General features: G+C 38.1%; 1 protein-coding gene across 1 annotated transcript in view; it reads right to left on the reverse strand.

Annotated features, from left to right (window-relative positions):
• LOC137996698 (ATP-dependent RNA helicase DDX1-like) overlaps positions 1-18024 on the reverse strand; it is a 38656-nt gene that overhangs the window by 19432 nt on the left and 1200 nt on the right. The window contains exons 4-19 of the mRNA XM_068842237.1: positions 16651-16680; positions 14426-14528; positions 14010-14057; positions 12178-12261; positions 10734-10817; positions 10125-10201; positions 9713-9785; positions 8324-8400; positions 8034-8087; positions 6273-6336; positions 5333-5403; positions 4479-4502; positions 4287-4339; positions 2689-2749; positions 1008-1079; positions 852-878 (exon numbers count right to left, since the gene is read on the reverse strand). Of these exons, the coding sequence (XP_068698338.1) occupies positions 852-878; positions 1008-1079; positions 2689-2749; positions 4287-4339; positions 4479-4502; positions 5333-5403; positions 6273-6336; positions 8034-8087; positions 8324-8400; positions 9713-9785; positions 10125-10201; positions 10734-10817; positions 12178-12261; positions 14010-14057; positions 14426-14528; positions 16651-16680 (1002 nt within the window). The remainder of the gene's footprint in view (positions 1-851; positions 879-1007; positions 1080-2688; positions 2750-4286; positions 4340-4478; positions 4503-5332; positions 5404-6272; positions 6337-8033; positions 8088-8323; positions 8401-9712; positions 9786-10124; positions 10202-10733; positions 10818-12177; positions 12262-14009; positions 14058-14425; positions 14529-16650; positions 16681-18024) is intronic.

Here is an 18024-nt window from a genome sequence, read left to right on the forward strand (position 1 = left end):
CCCTGAACCTCGACACTGTTCTTTCGTTGCTGCACAATTCGAAACTAGCCTATTGTAAATCCAGTCTACACCCTTAGCAGCATAGCTAGAACCCCACTCGAAATCTTAGATCGTACAGTTTTCAGCAAGAGGGAGGCTGTTTCAAGAAGAAAGGAGGAGACAGATTAAGCCATGCTTGTAGTAATTTAAATCTAACTGTTCTCAAGCCAACAGGGTATTCAGTGTCAGAGCTCGAGCCGCCTCAATCATCAAACATTCCGGACAGATCAGAAACTCCATGCATTAATTTTCCGCTTTTGCTACAATTTTAAGTGGTCTGTTTCATGAGGAATGTCTTTTGAGGAAATGCACTGTATGTGTTTTAGGAATATGTGGACAAACAATTTATTTTTAGACTACGTGTTTCGATGTTCTTCTCTTTACAAGTGGTTGCAGAACGACAATAAATTTCGACTTGGTGTCATATGTGGGTTGAGTTTGTTAGTTCTCTACTCTGCAACCGAGAGGTTTTCTCCGGGTACCCTGGTTTTCCCTCTCCTCAAAAACCAACATTTGACTTGATTTGAGTTTATTGTTAATTTCATTTTACAGTTTTCCCGATTAGTGCTCCAGCGCTAGAACGACTAGGCAAATAAAGTTCCTTTCCTTTCCTTGTCACATACAAAGAAGGAGAACTTCTAAAGTCAAGACGAGAAGAGTAAGTTTGCGTTGCCGGACTATATGAAACTGACCAGCTCTTATAGTCCAACTGGATAAATTTGGAAAGACACACATGTCAGCCCAGAACTTCTTCTGAGCAAAACAAAAATTTTCACTACAAAATCTGTATACGTTGAATATAATATACGCACCGCTTCATCCAGAACAAAAAATCGGACCTGCAAGAAAGAGTTAATAAATATAACTATCACAAAGAAAAAGTGGCAAAGTGTACAGTGTAGTTCCATATTAAAAAAAGGCATCATTATTTTACACTTGTAGAAAGTAGAAAAGGTGTGCGTAACTACCTGAGAGAGGTTAATTTTGTCCGTAGAGATAAAATCGTCCAGCTTTCCTGGTGTTCCAGTCACTATGTCGACCTAGATGCAATAAAATTATTCATAGGAACAGCCATACTTAGCTAAGGGCCCCTAGCACCCTTAATCAAAGGACGCTTTTCATTTGACAGAACTGACCGGCCACACCGGGCACTTGGAAGGACTAACTCTGCAACACCTTCAAATTAACACACTTCAAGGATGATATTTAATCCTTCAGAGGAATGACAATTAAGGGTTATCATGCAAGTGTTCTTTCAAATTGTTGCATTTTTTTTTTTTTTTTTGCAAACGGATGGGTCTGGCCGACCAGTTCTGACAAAAGAAAAGCGCCTTTAGACCACTAAAAAAGGAAAGACAAGAAGACGTCCCTTCAAAACAATGAAGAACAGGACTGGTATAGATACAATGATTCAGTCTGTTGGCCGAATGCTATTTTTGACAACCCTGCATCACAAATGTTGCTAGAAACTTGAATGCATTGAATAAATTCCTTTGATGTTTTTTTCAGCGATGGGAATGGAGTCACAATACAGAAATAAGCACTGTCAGGTTTAGAGTGCTGCGCATCTAATGTTCTTGTCTTAGCCTTTTAAACCATATTAAAAGACATGAAATGTTGTACAGGGACAAATTAATTCCCTTTCAGGACGTTCGAGCGAAAATTTTCTAACTTTGATTTTTTTTCTGCAAATTTTACCATTGAAAGGTGATGAGTTAGTGATGTCAGAAATATAAAAAAAATGGAGAGTCACCGACTTCGTTTTGGACAGATTTTGCCTGGAAGAACACCCTAAATCTGAAAAAATCTGGCTTCTTTATCGAATAAGGCCAAAGTGTCTGTAAGCCCAAAACTATTGCAATTACATCTTTAAAGTGAAATGTTCTCTACCAAACTTTGTTTAAGTGGACTCATCAAGTGAATTTAGTTAACTGTTGAGGTTCCTTAAAGAACAAGTTCGCATTTAGTGACCATAGTTTCATGCGCCTTGCAGCCGCAAGATGGCAGGATTCCATGTCCTGAGGACAGAAATCTTGAAATTTTTTTAACTTCCCATATTGATTTTTTGTTCATTTTTGGACAATGTGGAGATAATTGTAAATAAAATCTGTTCCTGAAAAGAAAAGTAGGGGTTACCGAACATCCAAGATCGTTAAATCCAAGCAAAGCTATAGAAATGGCCATCTGCCCTATCATTGGTCATTTTAGTACTTAGCGCGCGCGCTCGATGCATGACGTGGTATCATTCTCGTCACCAGAGCCTCAAATCGACCTAAGGCTCTGGGAAACTCAGTGTAGGAGAACATGCGCCGTAGGGTTCTCATAGCCAAAAATTGGCTTTTTGAACCTTACGGCAGCTGCTCACTCCTCGTGCTAACATGAACGCACCAATTAGAGACGCTTTTGATTGTTCTTCACGAAAACCAATGAGGAGACACTTTGCTTCAGGGGTTCCCAGAGCTCTTCTTTCCCTCAGTCAAGAGAAGAGCTCTGGGGTCGAGATTGGACGTGACATGTGAATTTGCCTGCGCTGTAAGGATGCGCAGTAGCTATGAGCGCGAACATCCTTAAGACCGCTTCTTATGTAACTCAGACAAAATCTTTATGCATAAGTGGCTTCAGACCATAATTAAAACAAAAGAATCTTACCCCCTCATTTAACATCTGTACTTGTGTCTTCACACTCTCTCCACCAATTAAAAGGACCTCCCTATATTAAAGACAAGGGATATGTATTAGAGAAGATTTTTACCAGTTCTCTTGGACATGTTATGGAGTTTTGGGATGTACCAGTACATGCTAATAAAAGCCCTGGTCATCAGCACCTGCATATCTGAAGAAATGCTTTTTCCCATGCATTATGACTGGTATCAGTAAGTTAAAAACGACGTTTGGAACTACGGTATCGGTTTTTGTGTCATTGATTGTTTAGAGCAGTTTTCAATTGAGTGTCGAAAGTAATTAGTGAATTACTTTGGTTTATGATTACTTCACTCAGTGATTGGTTCAAAGTTATTGCGCCATTTTTTCAACCAATCAGAAGTGAAACCAAAACCAATCGTGGCTCGCGCGTGCAAATTTTCCCGCACTTTCTGTCGGCTACTTGCAATTACTTTTGATTGGTTTACTGGATTGTCTCCGACCTTTTTGGTTGGCCAAAGTAATTACTTTGGTTTTGGTTTTACGACACTCAATTGAAAACTGCTCTTTGGTCTTTGTATCAGTTGACATAATCACTTATATCACTTGACTAAACACGGCTACCAAGCCTCCGAACCCTTCACCTTTGATATCAAACTGTCAGTTTACTCCGGGTTCGTACTCTTTTAAACACTTCAAATTCCGTAACTTTCAATGACCTTTTCCATGACCTTCTCTAGCTTAACCTGACTTAAGTGTAGCTGTAACGTAAGAACGTTTTCAAAACTATCCTTATTCCAGGTTATTACTCAGGTCGTGTTCTACTAAGATCAACCATTTTTAACTGGTTTGGTTGGTTGGGTTTCTTAGTGTTCTATTCGGAAAAAAACCGTTTTCGGTTGGTTTGGTTGGGCTCCTGCCGTGTTGCTTTCCCTCAACTTGTGAACGCTGAGAAGTCTGATAATAACAATTACCAGGAGTTACCGCGTTTCAACCGAAAACGGTTGGAAAAGTGTTCCAATGGGAAACCTCAACCGCTTCAACCTAAACCGGTTGTGGTTGAAACGGTTGACCCCAACACAACACGACCTCAGATCAAATTTGAATAAATTAATGATCAGCCCTCTGTCCGCCAAACTTCCGATTGTTTGATAAAAACTCGTGTTTATTCCATTTTATCATTGCTTTGACACTGCAATGATTAATTTACCATTTGTAATTATAATTTTCCATGACTTCTCATGACCGACCACAAAATTACACGACTTTCCAGGCCTGGAAAGTGAAATTCTTAAATTCCATGACTTTCCAGGTTTTCCATGACCCGTACGAGCCCTGTTACTCTAACAAACTGACCTACCCAGAGACTACTGCAGGAGATTCAGGACATAAACTAGACATAAAGGATCTGAGCTAAGCAATGCTGGATAGAGCCGTGTGGGTGGGAATTGCCATGGGAGTTCCTTCCACAACAGCGATCAAAGTCAAAGGAGGAGGAGGAAGATGATGATGATAATGATAATGATAATGATGACGACGGAGTGTGGCCTTACTTAACAAGTGAAACATAATGGAGCTCTCATATAAAAGAGTCACCAACTTCTTACTTTACTTGTGGGCTTGGAAGATACTTCTTGAATTTTGAAACTTGATTGTGAGTCTAGTAAATTGGACAACAATGAGGGAAAGAAAATTCTCAAGCAAAAATGGTTTGTCAAGGCATAAAATTAAATCAAACTTTTAATAAATGGGAAAGAAAAAATCAAAGTCACGTTCACTGCTAACTTTCAAAAACCTACCTGTTGAGCAAGCTCCCTGGAAGGCTGGGAATTGGAAGAAAAACCAAAGGCAAAAAAAAAAAAAAAAAAAAAAAAACGCAAGTTAATTAAAACTACTGCATCAAAAGACAAGTAAATCACAGCAAAAAAAATAGCATGGTAATATTTCAACATTTTCAGTAATTTTTTGCCATAGCTCAGTCGCTACATAAGATATGGACTGGCTGCCTAGAATATTTGTGCGTACTCGTGGCTTGCATAGATTTTTTTAAAACTGTGTATCTAGTGTTATTGGCACGAACACTACTTGCGGTTTTGAAAAAAATATTGAAATATATCCGGTAATTCACCTTTATGCCATTGGTAAGTAAGTTTCAAAACAAAGAAACAAAAGACATCTTCCACTGAAAGAATATCGGGTAGTTTCAGCAAAGGTAAAGAACTTTTAGTATTGGGCCCGTAAGAAGTCACGAAGGAAAAGAGTCTGACAACATGGTTTAATTGTGTTTGCAAATTTTGAAGGTGTGTTTTATAGGAACTTCCCCATGCTAGAATGCCATATGAAATATGTGGATAAATGTATGTGGATACTTCTAGAGAAGGCAGAACCTGCACATTCTGAAGTCAAAAATGCCACTGCTTATGTGAGGTACAAACACAATCCTCCCAGTTTGTGGATTCCGTCCTCTCCTTCTCTCTTTTGTGTAGCAGTAACAATACAGTTCTTACATTTTTTTTACTCCAGATACATCATTCACGAAACCCAATATTTAGTTCAGTATTAAAGGTCTCAACCAGTTTCTCAATCATTACAAAATCACAGTATTTCTTAAAACAGCACAGAAGAAGTGGTATTACTGCAATAAACCACATACCTCCATTATGATCGCAGAGGGTCTGCACCTGTTACCAAACTTAATAGGTTTGGATTGTACTGATGTTGATGCTGTTAATGAAATTGAAGTGATGAAATAAATACATTCATGTGTCATGTGTAAAGAGACATGTAATTTACTTTACAAAAATAATTGTTATTCAGCAGCTGTCATGACCAGTAATTAGTACACTTGAAGCTGGGGCAATATCAAATTCCAGAGAAGGAAGATAGGCTGTTATGGAACAGAGGTTTTTGTCCTTCAGTGAAATTTTGAAGAAAGTAAATAAGAGGTCCCAGTGTGGGTTTTCCAGCTTTTAAGGTTTACTTCAGTACACATATCAGTACACCTGTACTTTTGTTATTGTGAGTACAATTTTAGACAGCCAATTTGAGTCTGATAACGTCACGACATAAGCAAAATGAATCATGTTTTGTCCACAGTACACTAGTGTTCAACTTAAACTTAAGCTCTCAATGAGAATTTTTTTTGCACCAATGCTTTGCCACTAAGCATCCACAATGAATGACACTGTAAAGGAGATCTCTGGTGAATAAAAATCCATGACTTTACATACTGGACAATAATATTATAATTTCTTTCTGTCAAAGAGAAAGCCCTTAACAGGTCATAAAGAAAAGGTTCCCTAAAATCAATATACTTGTTTGGGAGAAACCAGCCAACTTTTTTCTTGAGATCAGTAATTTCTGCAGCAAATATCTGGAAAATAGTTTATTTGGTTTAAAGAAGAACTTGCCTCAATTGATACCAAAACATTTTAAATCACAACCATTTATGACTAGTGATTTGCTTGTCTTATGAAAACACATAGACCCCTGAAGCTAATGCACAAGCTTTGTATGGAAATTTAATAAACTTTCCCTTGAATATACTAGTTAATTTGTTGTTGGTGAAATGCCAAAAGAAAAGAACCAAGTACCTCCTTTGATATTTGAAGCAGACACAGCATTGCGTGGAGCTTTGGAAAGACCAACATATCCTCCCTGAAAAACAAGTCAAAACACTACAAATACCCCTCACTAACAAGAGCTGTGATTTAAGTCAAAGGCTGCCTTTTAGTGCCTCGTTGGAAAAAAACAAGAAGCCATACATTCAAGTACAGCCAAAGATATTTCATTTATCGTTTTACGACTGAATGAAGAAAGAGGGCACATCAATAATAAATTATTAGTCAAGCAGGCCATAGAGTACAAAAGTGACTAATCACCCTGCACATTAAAATTTAATGCTATGTAATATATAAAGAAAAATAGCTGACAAAAGGTTCTAATAATAATAATACTAATACTAATACTAATACTAATACTAATAATAATAAAAATAAAAAAAAAATAATAATAATAATAATAATAATACATTACCGTACAGGAAAGTATTAGGGAAAGTACTGAATAGAGTCATCTTGGAAAGGCTGAAAGGACCGGTAGATCTCTGCCTCAGGGACCAGCAAGCTGGCTTTGGGCCAGGCAGGTCATGTATCGACCAGATCACGACACTGTTAATAATAGTGGAACAATCAATCGAATGGAACTCCCCTCTTTACGTAAATTTTGTTGACGACGAGAAAGCTCTCGATAGCCTAGACAGGGAGACAATATGGAAGGTGCTTCCACATTATGGTGTACCCATGAAGTTTGTCAATCTGATTCGGAACTCTTATGAGCGCTTGTCTTGTAGAGTGGTTCATTAGGGGAAACTGACAGAGAAGTTTGAGCTTAAGGCCGGGGTGAGACAGGGATGCCTGCTGTCACCCTTTCTGTTTATCTTGGCTATAGACTGGATCATGAGAGCTGTCACAGGCTGGAAAAGAAACAGGATCCAGTGGACCTTGTGGTCGCAGTTGGACGACCTGGACATTGCGGACGATCTAGCACTTCCGGCACACAACCATCAGCAGATGCAGGAAAAAACATTGGACCTGCAGCACACCTCAAGGCAAGTAGGACTGACACTCAATACACAGAAGACAAAGATCCTGAGGATCAATGCAGGCGCTGATGAGCCAGTCAAAATTGAGGGGGAGGAACTGGGGGAAATTGACTCTTTTACCTATTTGGATAGTGCAATGGGCAAAAGTGGGGGAACAAACGCAGATGTGAAAACTAGGATAGGTATGGGCACGATCAGCATTTAACATGCTAAAAAATGCCTGGAGCTCCAGAGTAATCGGTACAACCACCAACAAGGTACGTTTGTTTAACTCAAACGTTAAGTCGGTATTGTTGTATGGAGCAGAAACATGGCGGACAACCAAGGCATCTATCAAGAAGATTCAGACCTTTATTAATCAGTGCTTGTAACATAGAATCCTAAAACACATACATTGGCCAGAGACTATCAGCAATGAGAACCTATGGGCAACGACACAGCAAATGTCAGTGGAAGAGGACATTCGACGAAGGAGATGGAGATTTCTTGGCCATACGCTAAGCAAACCACCTGATACATGTAGCATGTACTGGCCGTCAAGCCCTGAACTGGAACCACCAAGGTCAAAGAAAGAGAGGGAGACCGCAGAACACCTGGTGGCTGAAGCTTGAAAAGGACATTCGAGGCTCAAAAAAAGTAAAAACAAACCACGGTTTTTCGAGGTACCATTCGCCACCCCTAAGTTTGTCTGGAAGTTAGTGAAACTTGTTTAATGTCATTAATATACATTTACATTCAACAAGACCATTACCTTGGGAGGGTATTTAAAAGCAGAATCACCAAAATTGAATGACATCTCTGCATTCTGTTAAAAATAAGAATAAGGCAATTGAGCATGTACTGAATATGAGTACTCATAGACTCGTTGACTCATTGACTCATTGATACTTAAGTCTCGATATGAGTTGGGTATAATAGCCAGCAACCAAGTGAACTACATGTAGAACCAACACCTGAGGTCGAAAAAATTTAATAAACAACAATATTCTCATCAGCTACAAGCAAAATAGCACAAAGGAAAGAAAAAAAAAAAAAATTTACCTTTAAAACAACTGCAGCAAAAAATGTGCTCCCTTCCAGATTATGGGAAATTTCAAAAGCATCACCAAAATCCTTGCCTAAAGTTAACACGAAAAAATTAATGTGAGGTTAAGGTAAATGCAATTCTCTGAAGAAATGCAAGCTGCCAGTTACAGATGATGTGTTTGTTATAATTATAATCGTGGCCGGAACATCATGGGTAAGATTTTTTGGGAAATCTATCCATGCGTAACGTACGTCCGTCTGCCCGTACAGACTGTCGAAGTGGAGGTGGGGAGGCAGAAGAGCCTCTGGGGACGGGAATGTCCGGGAAATTTTCCTTGGCGGGAAATCATATAAGTGACAAGCAAAGGGATAAAGAGAACGAGAGAAGAGGCAATGAAATTTGAGAAATTTAAGTAAAGAAAGCCGAGGATGGAGAAGGGAAAATCTCAATGAAAATCACCCAAAGGCTGAGAGAAATAAAGCAAGAGGCAAAACACTTATTTACAACAGTTAGCTTTCAGGTAATGTTTTCCTTCTTAATATAATATATGCCTCGCTGCCTCACATATTTTGTAAATCTCGTTAAAAAAGAAGATGGCCTGAAAACGTTTACAATTTCATGTTGACAGAGATTCTGACATATTTCAACAATATCACATCTACCCGTATAGGCTTTTTGTGTGAAATGGATGTCCAGTCATGAGCTGCTTTGTTTGACTGTGAAATTGCAGTCGAGTAAGCAAATTTACTATGCTTTAGGTTGACATTTTAATTAGCAAGATTTTTACTGTTGTTCTAAACTGAAGAGAGAGAGAGTAAAGATCGTCAGTCAAACAGAAAAAGTTTTCAAAGAAATTACTGTGCATGTAATTTCAGTTTTAGTTGTTGATTAAAATTGTTGGTTATTGTTTGCAAGGCTTGTTTGTTTACTGCTGACAGCTCAGAAGTGTTTGATCTGTTTGATCACTGTAAACTGTATACAGTAATGACGATGAATTTTGTACTTTTTGCAGAAGCATAACTATATTGCTTTCTGGGGTTAGAAACGGGAGCTCCGCTTTTGGGCTTGGGGATTCAAGGATATATCTGAAGCACTGATGTGGGGTTAGTAAGCCCTTCATCTCTTTCCTAAGCTCCTATCCACTCATCACACACCAGTGACAGTGACCTGTGTTCCACCTCCCCTGGGCTTTAAGGCTCAATTGGAGGATTTTCCATTCAGATATTTTATCTAGTAATGGTCTGCATCTAAGAGCTCCCTCAGCTGTGCCAATAGGAGACCTTCTCAATGTCTCATGAATAGAGGATTTTTTGAAGTGTATGGATGGGTTACTGGATTACCATGAATGCCCTCCAAAAAGTACCTTACATTAATCTGCCTTACACTGTAAGTATGGGTTTTACCATTTTTGCTGAATTTAATGGAACCATTATCCAGATCGAGATAACATCCTATGGTGTCATTGATTCCAAATGGCTGCAAAAACAAATAAAACAAAGCAGGAAATGTATTGAAAACACAATCATTTGAAAACCAATAATATTATTGGTTTACGTAATTAAAAAATGATTCGATATTTACCTTGAGCATTTTTTCTGTATATTAATAAAAGAGCCCTTTTCCCTTTCAAAAACAATTAATTAAGGCATCCTTGGTTTTGGAACAGTATCGTTCATATCTGATTGCGCAGTTTGACTTTACTAACAGAGTGATCTTAAATTCTATAATTATATGACAGGTGTATTTTATTTTCTTAAGCATGAAGATACATGCCATTGGACTATTAAATGACTGTACATATATTTGAAAGCCTACTTCTCCATAGGTGTCAAATTGTCTTCCAAATGATTTTTTCCCAGTTCCACCAAACCCAAATCCTTGTTTATCAGTTCCTGGAAATTAATAACACATAACATTTTTCCACGTAACTATATTAAATGAATATAGCCCTTTATTCCACTGCAATCAAATTGCCTTGCAACAGAATTTTGGGGACTTTTACTATCACGGCACCATTTTAGTTGGATCAGATATACATCGTACTCTATACTATGCTACATGTACAATGTATCAATTGCCATTTTAGAAAATTAGCAAGCAAAAGTGTTTGATGCAGGTGTACAGTGTAAGTCATACGTAAGGCATGGCATTCTACAACAATATCTTCATAAAACCATGTATGACTGTGGTAATGTGGAGCCAAAAGCTTGGTAAGTGGCCTTATACATGAGTACCCTCTGGAAATCTGGGGAAAATCTGTTTTGTCCACAATTGCTGGCTTGCTGCAGATAGCCCCTGACCATCACACAGCACCTAATCCCACGATTCTAAATTCTTTTAAGTAAATGCCACAATTTTCTCATCAAGACCAAGAATCTACATTATACCAGTAATAAACCAAAGACTTTTATCATCACAACTCACCAAGATCCAGAGATGCAAGGTCTGTGGCCCATCCTATTCGGCACAGGCCCTCATCAGTTACAGTAGCTTCATAGTAATACCTTCCTGGGAAAAACAAGGTAGGCTGATAAAATGAGTACCGTAAAAGACTCGTGTATAATGCACCGATCAACTTGAAACTTCAACATCGCCCCCCACCCCCCCCCCCCCCCCCCATTCCCGGGCAAAGCCTGGGCATTTGAACTTTCGAAGATTGGATCATTCAAATTCCTGCCACCTCGGGCCAAAATAGTGTTCAAGTACCCTATCCGATTTGTCTGTCATACCCTACTAAAGACCAATCGTCGTCGGCTCCTGCCGTCTTTAATAAAGACCTTTTGAAGATTTTTTTTGTAAGCCAATCGCTCACAAATGCTACATCTCTTCCTTTAAACTCTTCCGTAAGTACGTGTTTTATAGATGTTAACGACTTCTCTGCCCAAAAAACAAGGATTTGAAACCTGACACTCCCGGTTCAATTTTCCCCACCCCTCGCAGGCAAAGGTCAAATTCCCCACTCCCTGGGCACAAAGGATAATCAAATGTTTCCATGTCCAGACTTTCCCCCACTAAATGACTGTGTGGTTACCAAGCAAACGTTTCACATCGTTCTCCTGCACTGTGCAAATTCTATCATTTTCATTTCAAATAGTGTGGGCTTTAGCAATGAAGACAACTGTTACAAGTCAGTCGCAGGGAATAGGGAAATATTATTGATTAAAAAGAATTAAGCTTTTAAATGATATTTTCAGAGTTGATTAACTAATTAATGTCTGCAAAATTATACTGTACAATACATTAGATTTCGTCAAGTTTATCGTTAACATCTGTGAACAAACGACCAACTTTTTTTTACAAGAGTGCTGTTTTGGAGTCACAAATTTGCAACTTGTTTTCATCATCTTCACTTTTCAAAACAAAAGGGTTAGCAGTTGCCACTTTGCTGCTCTTTTTACGAAAATAGATGAAGAAATGACAAAATTATTTTGTTTCTCGCCTTGCATTTTCTTTCAATCTGAAGATAGCGTAAATTGTAGCGTGATTTCGCTGCGATGTTACATGCACAACTCTATTCCTTCCATATCATTCTCCATTTTCAGTGGTTTCTTTCAACACAAGTATTGGGGGCTCATATTTTGTTTTGCTACACCACTGACAACACAATGCAGCACGGCGATTTTGCGACTAAATATTGCGAAATTGCAACTAAATTTTCATCTCTTGTTGCAAAATTGCAACTGGATTTTTTTGTTAATTTCAAGCCCTGAATACAAACTATAAGGCAGAATAAGCTAATTTGCAATGATATTTGGTGAATACATATATATTAATTAATTATTAAAATGGATTTGAAATGCACTAAGCATTAATTTTTAAAACTACAGTTTAATTGAGGTCTGGGGTTTAACTAGAGACATACATGTACCTTGTTTGACTCCTAAGGTGGAACGACATCCTTGCCATTTAAAGTGACTGCGGCTTTGGCATAGATACCCTTTCTCATCAATGGCTATATAACAGAGAAATAATAATGTACAATAAATATTTACCACTGTGACAGTGTGCACTGCTAATGGGCAAAAATTTATAGGACGGTGTTATTGAAACACAAACCAACCAGTTAATGTACCCCCTACCTCCCATGGAAAAGATCTTCTAGACTCAACCTTACAGCTCTGAAATCTTACTTCGGCCAACTCAGTTCTCCAAAAAATTGAGGCTACGGAAGACCCAGTGGTTAGCTAAGGGCAGTACATTTGCATGCAAATCCTCCAGATTTGAATCTTGCTCTGGCAATCACTAAGATTTGGCTACAGGTGGCCCAAAATCACCTCCGTCAACCAATTCCCACCCCCTCTACCCTAACTTCCCCCCCCCCACCCACCCCTGCCAAAAAAAAAGAAAGAAAAAAAAGATGAACTTAATAACATCAACACATGAAACTAAAAATGATGTTAATTAAACAAATTCATTACAAAATAAAATCAAGAAATGCCCATCCTCAATCTTCGGAATTCGTCACGCGTTCCTCCCCTACAAGCGTCTGCTGAAACGAGCCGGAATTTACGTAGACCAATCACAATGGACTTCGAGATTCTGGCAGTGCACTTTAGACCCAGTGAGAAAACTGCAAGAAGTTGGGTTTCGTGTGTTGGGCATTTACATGTAAAATTGCTGAGTTAAGTTCTTATCAAAGAGAAGCTGGAGCGTATAAATTTCATGCTTTGGCTTAGATGTTTGCAGTTCTTCACAGTATGGTAGAATTTGTATGGTTGAAACTTCCTGTGCCATTCAAGTTTATTTGTGATTAATATCATATTTACATGTACATTTCTTTCCATGCTATTTCTCATAAATCGGTGGAATAGTTTCGTTTGAATAACCCCATTTCTTGTAGTCCTTCGGTTGAACTGATTTAAGGTTTGCTTTATTTTTCAAATCGAAGAAACACTGAATACGAACGACCGGTTCACAACACAACAACATGAAATCAATTTTTAGAGACGATGGTCATCGTCAAAAGCAACCTGAAAATTTCAAGCTTATACGTAATGGATTTTCTTCAAGCTTTCTTTTCACTACTGTCCTAATTGCATTCATTGTGCTTGAAGGTAATGGTTCTTGTGCACTTCAAATACACTCGCAGTACTAAATGTTTGTATTCGTATTTATATATTTCCATGGCACTTTCAATTTTACCAGTAGATGAAACAACACCATACCCTTGCTAAGCACTTACATTTTGACAGTCTTGCAAAAAGTTCAAATGCATAACCCACCGAGGAAACAAAATTAATGTTTCTGAGGAGTATTTTGAAACAGCTCTGTCTCTTTCATGATTCATCCAAAGAAGATCTAAAATTTGACATGTTGATGATCCCAGGGGAGATCTACACAGCGCTGATTGGTTCCTAAGTAACCCGCACGTGATTTCCAGATGACAGTTTCTTTAACAAAGGGAAAGGAATGTGTGGCTCGTTTCAGCAGATGCTCATGGGAGAGGAACGCATGACGAATTCCTAAGAGAGTCTGCGTGGGAGGCTATGGAAAGAGCCCCTCGACCGGCCTAAACCGGCATACTCAGTATTTTACTCTGTCTAACGCCAGGCAATTTTACTCGCCAATGGGGATAATTCGAACCCTCAGGAAGCAATGGGATAATTAATAATTAATGACATGCATAAAAAGAATACTGCCAGTATTAACCATACCATATAATGTACAAAACCATATAAACCATATAATGTACAAGCTTACCAAGTTCTTGATCTCTATCAAAAGGGTTCATTTTGAAAGTTGTTGGAGCTATCAAAAGAATCAAGCCATAAGTGATGTGTCTAATGTATTTGAATGTACAGTTGCAGCTACAGTATGATCACAAACGACAATGATAATATTGATTATTTAATGATCTAGAGTTCAACACATACATGTGGAAGTGAAGCGTCAATGGTTCTTTATTATAGGTTTGTATTACTATAGCATATTAGATTGTTGTGTCTGTTGAGTGACCCAAGCTTGTTCACTATATTATAATTTGCATGAGTATGCCAGATTGACAAGTCCAGTTACTTAAAAATCACATGCTTTGGCATCCACTAACAAGCCACAACGATGTTTACCCCTTCATAGCACTATCTTGAGTCTTAATTGAGATACACATGATTTCTTACCAATTACTGCACCTGCACTGGCTGCAGGACGTGAAGTCTTGTTGCCACTGAGAGCATCTCTAACCGTTTCATGGACAATTTGAATCACTGGCAGTGAAAATGCCTGACATGTAGAGGGTCAAAAGTCAGTAGCGTGTAACACAAAATTTATGCATATAGCCCGGTACTTATTATTGTCATTGACAAATGAACAACTGCGAACAACCTCGTTCCCAGAAGAGAGACCCAGGGAAAAAAATGGGAATTCAGTTCAATAATAATGTAATAGAGGTTCTTTAAAACGTATCTAACATCAGTCTTGGTGCTTTTTACAAAAGGGGAATAGAAAAAGTAAATAGAAAAGGTAAGAACTACACATTAAAAAGACTAAAACAACGACTGCAATAAAAATAGCTACGTAATGGTGAGAAAAGGTAAGGACTGTGGCCCCAACATTTTCAGTCCTGTGGCTCATAGCCACTTTGATTGGTCATTGTGGCACTTTAAATTGGCCTGTGATTGTCTCTTCACGGCATCTGACAGGATGCGGCGATGCGGCTCCGCATAATTCACTGAAATCCGCATCTTCCGCATAATTCCGATATTTTGTTCCTACAATGCTTTCCATTGGACGAGAAACAGTTACACTTCAGCAAATGACGTAACTGATGAGAAACTAAGGGCACGTTCGATTGACCATATTCCGCAATAGGATTACATTGAATACAAGTTAGAAATCCTTCGTTTTTACGGAGATTCACATTAAAAATGTCAAACACCTGCTAAACATATCTTTATTATCCTTGTTGCTTCAAAACGCCAGACATACCATTTTGAATTCATCACTTCACGTATTCTTATTCCGGAATACGGTGAATCAAACGCACCCTAAGTCAATGATCAAGGGAATGGATCACGCTCCAAAGGTATTACAATTTCGCTCCATTATCTCCAAATTGAAACAAAATTCATGACGAGAAACAAAATAATTTTTTATCGCTTTATTTATTTTACCAAAAGTTGCAGCAAAATCCCAACTGCTAACCCTTTATTTCAACGGTGAAAGCTGGTCGCAAATTGGTGACTCCTCCATGTATTTTAATCACAAAGCGCAAAAATTCAGTCACAAATGTGATTGAATTGGTTGCAATTTCGATTACAGATTTACCGTAAGCATGTAAATACATTGGACGGGCCTAATTATTAGTTTTATAACTTGTTTAAGTTTCCCCATAATCCGGTGTAATTTCCGCATAATATGGCCAAAAATTTTCGCGTAATCTTTAATTTTTTTCCGCATCCTATCAGAAGCCATGTCTCTTTAAAGAACAACATTTCATTGAGTGACACAATCAAATTTCCTTGAATCATTGCCAATAATTAAACTTAAATTAAATTAGAAATTTTAATACAGAACTTGAGTTTTGAAAAGTTGTTTCTTATTAACTTACTAGAAAAGACCCAATTACTAACTAAAGCTACCTGTATTATTCTAGTCTGCATAAGAGTCAATTGCTCAAATTAGCCAGATAAGTGCAAAGATCACTTCCCCCTTTCACCTATACATGTATATACACCACGATATATATTATCATATTTTATTCACTGGCCGAGAGATCCGCATAGGGAAAAACTGTGCCTGTGGTCTCGAGTATGGCCCAAGGCTGCACTGACCTAGGCCCATACTAGAGACAGAGGGCACAGTTTTTCCCTATACAGACTAAACAAGGCTGGTGAATAACCTGTTAATTTTTTTCCTAAAAAGATGTGCTGGCTTGGAACCATTGCTTTTTAACACTGGCCGGCAATGCTTATTATCAACTGAAGAGAGAATTTCAGGCAGAAATGCAATGATCAGTTGATTCTGTTCACAATATTTATTAATTTGTAAAGCAACATTTAAAAGGCTTCAAAAAATCTATTTTTGGTCCAACACCAGCTTATCACACAAGCTCATGCAACCAGGGCTAGGATTCCGCACGGGTAGGCAGGCAAGATAGAAAAACTCTGCCCACTCCCAGAGGCAATCAGATTGCAGGATTTGCAGAATTCTACTCGCTTGTGCATTGAGAAAAAAATAAGTAGATTTATTTCGTTGAAATAATATTGCTCTCTGAATTTCCTGCCCTACATAAAATAGGATGCTGGGTTAGTAATAACAAAAGAATCTTGAAAGTACATGCAATAAATATCTAGCTTTCTTAAAAGGGAGTATTTACATAATGAAAAAAGAAATACAATCCTACCCCAGTCTTTCCACTTCCTGTCTCTGCAGCCTGTAAAAGAAATTAAAAAAAACTCCAATAATAAACATGATTATGATAATGATGATGTCAGAAAAAATAATATTGAGCTTAATATTTACATGTAAGAGTCCAGTGTTTTTAGCACTGAGGCGGTAATTGGGGACTTGTACAGGAATAAAATCAAATCAAAATCAGAATAATTATTTTTTATATCCAATCACAGGTTGGTTGTGAAGCAGAAGGGAAAACCAGAGCACCTGGAGAAAATATCTCAGAGCAGAGTAGAGAACGAACAAACTCAACTCACATGTGACACTAAAGCAGTGTTCACATTAGGCCTCGATCGAATTACAATCGAATTAAATATGAAATGGGTTCACATCAACTAATTGCAGTCCCTGATTATAACTGGATTATAATTACTTTAAACAACCTCAAAGGGGTTGTTTGAAGTAATTACAATGCATAATTGAACAGAATGGCGAGAATGTGGTGGTACGAGCAGACTAAACTTCTAATCGCTTTATGGAGCGAAGGTTTGGATTTGTCTTCTTCTATTCTCGGAAGCTATCCTTGATTCTCTTCTTGCCTCAAGCACATGATGGTGATGATAATCATGGCAGCCATGCGATATGGTGTCATTTTGTCTCGCACTGCAAGGTTACCCTGCGTATTGTATTTTAATTTTCGCAGATGTGAGCAGAACCATAATTGAATATAATTGAATGGAGTATGATAGCCTGATATATACTTCAGTTGATCATAATCAACATTGAGTGTGAACATGGCTTGAGTCTGGGAATGGAACTTGGGCCAAAATGGTGGGAGGTGAGTGCTCTCAACACTGTGCCATCCCTACTCTCCATAGTTAAGTAGTCATCTTCTCTAATGCTCAATCAGTTCAATAATTATTGTGAAGAACCAGGAACCAGATGAAATAAAAAATATTATACAGGGCTCGAAATTAACGAAAAAATCCAGTCGCAATTTTGCGACAAGATACGAAAATTTAGTCGCAATTTTGCAAATTTTAGTCGTTTTGTCAGCGGTTTAGCAAAAAAAATATGAGCCCGCAATACTTGTGTGTAAAGAAACCGCTGAAAATGGCGAATGATCGAAGGAATGGAGCTATGCATGTAACATCGCAGCTAAATTACTCTACAATTACGCTATCTGAGAAAATTCACAGCGAGAAACAAAAAAATTTTGTCATTTATTTACTTATTTATGTATTTACTTATTTTAGCGAAAGTAGCAGCAAAAGTGGCAACTGCTAACCCTTTTGTTTCGAAAGAGCGAAGGTGACAACAAGTCGCAAATTTGCGACTTCTCCAGATGTTTTAGTCGCAAAGGGAAAAATTAAGTCGCAAATGC

Source organism: Montipora foliosa, chromosome 1 (assembly GCF_036669935.1).
Source record: "Montipora foliosa isolate CH-2021 chromosome 1, ASM3666993v2, whole genome shotgun sequence".
NCBI classification, from domain to species: Eukaryota; Metazoa; Cnidaria; class Anthozoa; order Scleractinia; family Acroporidae; genus Montipora; species Montipora foliosa.